Here is a 6018-nt window from a genome sequence, read left to right as displayed (position 1 = left end):
CTCTTGTTTAGTCTGAAATCTCCGGATTATTTTATTTTAAAGGACTAAATAATCCGGCCTAATCCCTTCAACTTTGAACCAAAAATGTTATTATTTTAATTTCAAGGATAAAGGGTTATCACCTCAAAATAATACCCAATCCGAACATAGCCTACGTACTTAAAGCAAATAGAAACAGAGACCAATAAAAGAAACTCATGCACTTAACATCTGCAAAACCAGTTACAATGATTTTATGGTAACAAGAAAGGAAAAGAGAATGCCAAAAAAAAAAAAAACTAGCTGAAATAAATCAAACCTCTCTTAGTGTTGAAAAGAACCATCAACATCCAGATCAAAAGGTAATGTTTATAAACCATAATACTTCAAATTTTGTTCCATATCCTTGTTCACTATTCTTCTTTAAGTGTTAATAGCATAGACATCAAGATGATAAGCAATCCACATCAGTCCTTCAGGCTACCACAATTTGCAAGCTCATATGCTGATTTGTTATAGTAACACCATTTTTCAAAGGCAATAATTTCTACTTAGAATTAATACGTCACCAATACCTCACCGAAGCTACACATTCTAAAGCAAATTACTTAAGACTGATGCAATGCAAGATTACACATATAACCTTTTCCAGTTTCCCAATTAATCAAGACATACAGCAGGCAAAAGAAGAAGAAGAAGAAGAGCAGCTAAACTATCAACTATAAAAACCTACCTCGGATCAGAACCATCAACTGCACTGACCCAATCATCATGCAAGCAAGGATCTTTCTGTTCTCGTGGGGCTACCACCTTACCATCAACTGCACTGACCCAATCATCATGCAAGCAAGGATCTTTCTGTTCTCGTGGGGCTACCACCTTTATGTATTCAATTTCAAGTACTCTCTCCTGTAATTTCACAAAACAACCACAAAATTAGCATCATCAACAAAAAAAAATTAACAAATCAACCGTCAGTTCCTTCACACATACCGCCGAAATGCCCTTTGCTAACAGAAACTGCTCGAGCGACATCCAAACAAGCTCCCCATCAACCAGAAAATCAAACGGCTGAGGCTCGAACTCAGAACTCACTAATCACATCAAAATTTGTTGCTAAAAGTAGTCAGTGCACAACAATTTACCCATTAAAATTTGCACATTGTACATCAAATTTGCATAGAAAATCAGCTGTCCTTGCTTTATTTTGCATCAAACCAACGAATTTAAACTAAATAATGGGCTTTGGGAACTTCTTTCAAAATAAATGAGACTGGGGATCAAATCCAAAATAAAAAAGCAAGGGTTTTAGGGGTTTTTTTACCGCTTTTGAGCAGAGAATTGACGATTTCAGAAAGACCCATCCGATTGAGGTAAGAAGGGACGGCGATGGAGCTCGCCGGGGCTTTTAATGGAGGTTCCAGCTTCGTAACGAAGCGGACCTGGATTTGCCTCGATGAATCGGATCCATTTGTGTCCATTTCTGAACTGGAAAAGATGAAGAGGGGTAGATTTTTGGCGTCGCAGTCTCTAAAACCTAAACCCTAATAACGAAAGAGGGAAGAGATGAGCAGGGGTTTACGATATTTCTTTTCCGTATAAAACTCAACATTTTGGGCTAAATTGGTATATTTATACGAACGCATTTACCAAATTGGTATTTAAAAAAACTCCGGCAACAACAATACATTAAAGATGAACCTTTTTGTCAACAAGGCATATTTTGTTCATAAACGAGGATGTAATGTCTATTAAATATCTCAGAGAAAAAATTGTAGAATTTACGAATCTGTTCACATTGTGGTATTGTATTCCAGGCATGGGTTTGAGCCAAGGTATGTTGCTTCTTACTTTGGAAGACAATTTGAAACTTATGTTACAATATGCTCGTAAGGAAAGGGCAGTTGAGATATTTTCAAATCATGGGGTTGGCATGGCTGAGTTGGTTGACATGGCTGAGGGTCTGGCAGATGAGGATGATGTGGAAACAACCAATGCACAAGATGAAATAGATCCAATGCAAGAGAATCAACCAATGCAAGAGAATGAAAAAGTGCAAGAGATACCCGAAAAGAGAAAGAAGCTGGCACCAATTAGGAAAAAAAGTACGGATGAAGGCCAAGTGGAGGATGAAATTCAATCCAGTAATGATGATGACTAGTGGAAGATGAGACATGTAAGTTGGACCCTACAGAGGCATTTGATAATGAGACAGATGAGGATGATGAGAAAGTGTATGTTGATGAGTTCACTGATAAAGTAGAGAGTGGGAAAGTTAAACAAAAGGGTTTGAATGAGGGGAGTAGCAGTGCAGCTGGATATGCAAGTGAAGATTCAATGTGTGCTTTTGATAGTGAGGCTGAGGAGCTTTGGACAGTGATGTTGAGGAGTTGCATGAAATTAGAAGGATGAATAAAGATAAGGTAAGTGCTGCAATTGGTAGAATAGCATTCAATACTGGTGCTAGATTGGTAAATGACGATGAGGGACCTCCTGCTAGAGTGGGGGTGTTTCAGCCACTTAACATAGAGGAAGTTCAAGGTAATGCAGTGCACAATGATAGAGCTGCTGACATGAATGCACAAGGGGGTAACACAGAGGAAGTTCAATGTAATGCAGTACACAATGATAGAGCTGCTGACATGAATGCACAAGGGGGTAACACAGAGGAAGTTCAAGGTAATGCAACTTCAAACACAAGGGGCATTGTAGGCAAGAGAGATAAATGGCCATCTTTCTGGTTGAATTATGAGGGAGGGTATGAGTCAGAGCAAAGAGATAGTGAGGATGAAGGCCCGTTAGATGACGGTGAAATAGAAGAATTCAATCAGTCCCATCTCAGGTTAAGAAAATTCAGGATGAGGAAGAAGATTAAGTATACATTCTTCAATGAGGACGTGGATATGATTTCAGTGTACTTTGCACCTGGATTGAAGTTTACATCAAGGAATGTATTGAAACAAGCTATTATCAACTACTCTATTCAAAATCATTATGACTTGCTTTATATGAAAAATGATAAAAAGAGAATAAATGTTAGTTGTTCATTATGCTACTGGGAAATAAATGGTGGGCCTGACTGTAAAGATGAACAAGCTTCGCAAATTAAAAACATTCAACCATTGCACACTTGTAGTAGAACCTTTAAGAATAGGTTAATTACAGAAAATTGGGTGACACATGAGTTCCTAGATAAAATTTTAAGAAATCCCAAGGTGAAACCAAGGGAAATATGTGAAGAAATAACTGCAAATTATAAGATCAACGTCACTCTTAGAAAATGTCAGAGGGCAAAGGATAAGGCATTGAATACTATAGAGGGACTGATTGCAAGACAATATGGGTTGCTTAAACCCTATGTGAATGAAATCTGTAGATCAAATGAGGGGAGTACATGTGTGCTTAAAGTGGTGGGTGGAGGATCAGGCCCATGCATATTTCAAAGAATCTATGTGTGCTTTTCTGCTTTGAGGGAGAGATTTGTCAAGTGATGTAGACCTATTTTTAGCCTTGATGGATGCTTTCTAAAGCATGCTTGTGGTGGTCAATTACTGTGTGCTGTTGGTAGAGATGGTAACAACCAAATGTGGCTAATAGCATGGGCCGTGGTTGAGGGAGAGAACAGGTCATCATAGGAGTGTTTTATATTTTTGGTGCACTGTCAGACAACACAAGTAGCAAATGAAGGTACAAGCCAAACCAAAAAGAGAGGGAGGCCAAATTGGAGCAAGAACAGGATTGGTCAATCAGTGGAGGAAATGAGAAGACAAAATATCCCTACACCAACATCAGTGTTATTAGAGAGAAGATGTAGAGGTGGAAACAATAGTACACAAGGGGTTTCAAGTGCAACCCAGCCACAAGTTTCAACTTTAGGGAGGGGAGGAAGCAGAGGCAAAGGCAGAGGAAGGACTATTCACAACAAAATGCCTGAAGGGTTTGGACTATGGCAAGGTGAACATGGTGAGGCAATATACAGAGCAACCAGTCACACAGAGGCTACAGTTATCCAAGGACCATCATTTCAAGCATCAGTCAATGACCACCCAAAGTGTTAATTAAGTGGTTGTGTTGTGTATATTTTGTCTAGTTTATGTATGCTACATGATGTGTTAAGCACAAACAGTTTTTGGGTTTTACACAGGTGGCTCATTGTGTCTATTTTTAAGTTTCCGGGTTTGGAAGTGATGTTGTTGTAGTGAGTTATTGTGAGATTGCATGTGTTTGATGTTGTTAGTGTGGGTTTGCACATGTTTGATGTTGTTACAATCTTAAATTTACAACAAAATGAAAACAAAGATTTACAACATTTTATTTGAAAGCTACATCACAAACAAAGCATCTGCCATAGGTTAAAAACAAAATACAACATTTTATTTGAAAGAGTACATAATACATCATTACATTGTCATAAACGAGAGCATCTCATTACAATTGCCCACTAAAATTTACAACAAAGAACCCTAAGCAGATTACAACAACTCCACAGACCATAATTACCATCTCATATAATTTGAGCTTATTCTGGTGAAGTTTGATTAGATCCTCGCATCTTGTTCTACCAATCTTCAGGTTTGAAATCTCCAATAAATAAGCGTCAGCCTCTCTTTGACACATACGTAGCTCTTCTTTAGTCTTGCCAATATCATCACAACATTCTTTCATCTTATTCTCAGCATGTGCGATCAATTAATCCTTCAGTATATCATTGTTCCTCAAGTTCAATAGCTCTTCTCTCAATAGAGTACCAATTGAGATGCCACATTACACAATTGACCATCAAACCATTCCCAAACATAACAACCACCACCATTCTAGAACCACATTTTAAAAAAACATAAAACAGTCTCAACAAATCAAACAAACGATAAATTTGCATTGAAAATTTTACCTTATAGTTTCGGCATCTGTAAAACCTCCTCCCGGAGTTTGCATCTGCCATCGATGTATAATAGTCATATTCAGCTCCATAAGAATACTTTTTGACCCCGTACCTCTTTGCTACTTCATTCCATTTCCGAATACAACACATATTGTTGAATTCACCCCCAATTTGGTAGTTTACTCCAGATCTAGATAGGCTTGAACCTCCAGATATGTTCCTGCTTGAACCTGAGCTTCAGCTTGACGAGGCCATGTTGGGACTGCCACTAATTTGAAGATCTGAGTGAAATGTGAGAAGGGATGATCTGAAACCCTAACTTCAAGTTCATCCCCAAATTTGATCGCGGGTGGGGAAAGAGGAAGATGAGAATTTCAACGGCCTTATTTATCCACGTCATTGCTAAACTGCCAAATCATCATCCACGTTGCCCTTTTAAATGCCACGTGAGCGACGAGATTTTGAGTTTTGAACTCCGACGAGCAGAATGTGCCTTGTTGACAAAAAGGTCCATCTTTAATGTCTTGTTGTCGTCGGTGTTTTTTTAAATACCAACCTGGTAAATGCGTTCGTATAAATATACCAATTTGATATTTTAGCCCAACATTTTGTTACTGCAAAATGGTTTAGTTTTCTGGGGGCTAAAATATCAATTTAGCCAATAAAGTAACACGCTATGATCAATAAAATATAAAAAGTAACTCGGGCGATAATAAGACTTATAAAGTGACTTGTACAACTATTTAAGCCTACCTAGCGATTGTACTTTAGAATCAAAAAAGAATTTAATACATGATATCGCATGGTCATGCAGCGTGCGAACACTTTCCTTGCTGATGTGGCGGAGTTTGCTGGCATAGAGAGTTAGCTGGGTTTTTTTTAAATATGAAGAAAAGGTTGAAGATTAGGGCTCAAGTGAAATTGGGGTTGAACCTAAGTTTCAGAATAAACAAAGGTAATTTGCTCGTTTGGTTGGAATTTTGCTCAAATTAGTCGGATTGATCTCGGTGGCCGCCCCCATTGCTTCTTCGACCTCCAGCTCATGATCAATAACTAGTGGGGTAAGCTCTAGCTATAGTTGCAATAGGTTGCGGTCTATACGAAAGTGGAATGAAGCAGCTAAACGATGTGGGTGTGAAAAGGTGACATTGTGGGTT

The 6018-nt window shown here is 38.3% G+C and overlaps 1 protein-coding gene across 3 annotated transcripts in view; it reads right to left on the bottom strand.

Moving 5' to 3' along the window:
• LOC109834122 (ribosome biogenesis protein WDR12 homolog) overlaps positions 1 to 1573 on the bottom strand; it is a 10025-nt gene extending 8452 nt beyond the window's left edge. For all 3 annotated transcript variants that reach the window (XR_002245456.1, XM_020402040.1, XM_020402039.1), the window contains exons 1-4: positions 1304 to 1573; positions 973 to 1073; positions 859 to 888; positions 713 to 789 (exon numbers count right to left, since the gene is read on the bottom strand). Coding sequence is in view for 2 of the 3 variants with exons in the window: in XM_020402040.1 (XP_020257629.1) it covers positions 713 to 789; positions 859 to 888; positions 973 to 1073; positions 1304 to 1460 (365 nt within the window). In the remaining variant the exon portion in view is untranslated. The remainder of the gene's footprint in view (positions 1 to 712; positions 790 to 858; positions 889 to 972; positions 1074 to 1303) is intronic.

Source organism: Asparagus officinalis, chromosome 3 (assembly GCF_001876935.1).
Source record: "Asparagus officinalis chromosome 3, Aspof.V1, whole genome shotgun sequence".
Classification (NCBI taxonomy): Eukaryota; Viridiplantae; Streptophyta; class Magnoliopsida; order Asparagales; family Asparagaceae; genus Asparagus; species Asparagus officinalis.
The sequence above is the reverse complement of the archived record's forward strand: the minus strand, read 5'-3'. Positions and strand labels throughout refer to the sequence as shown.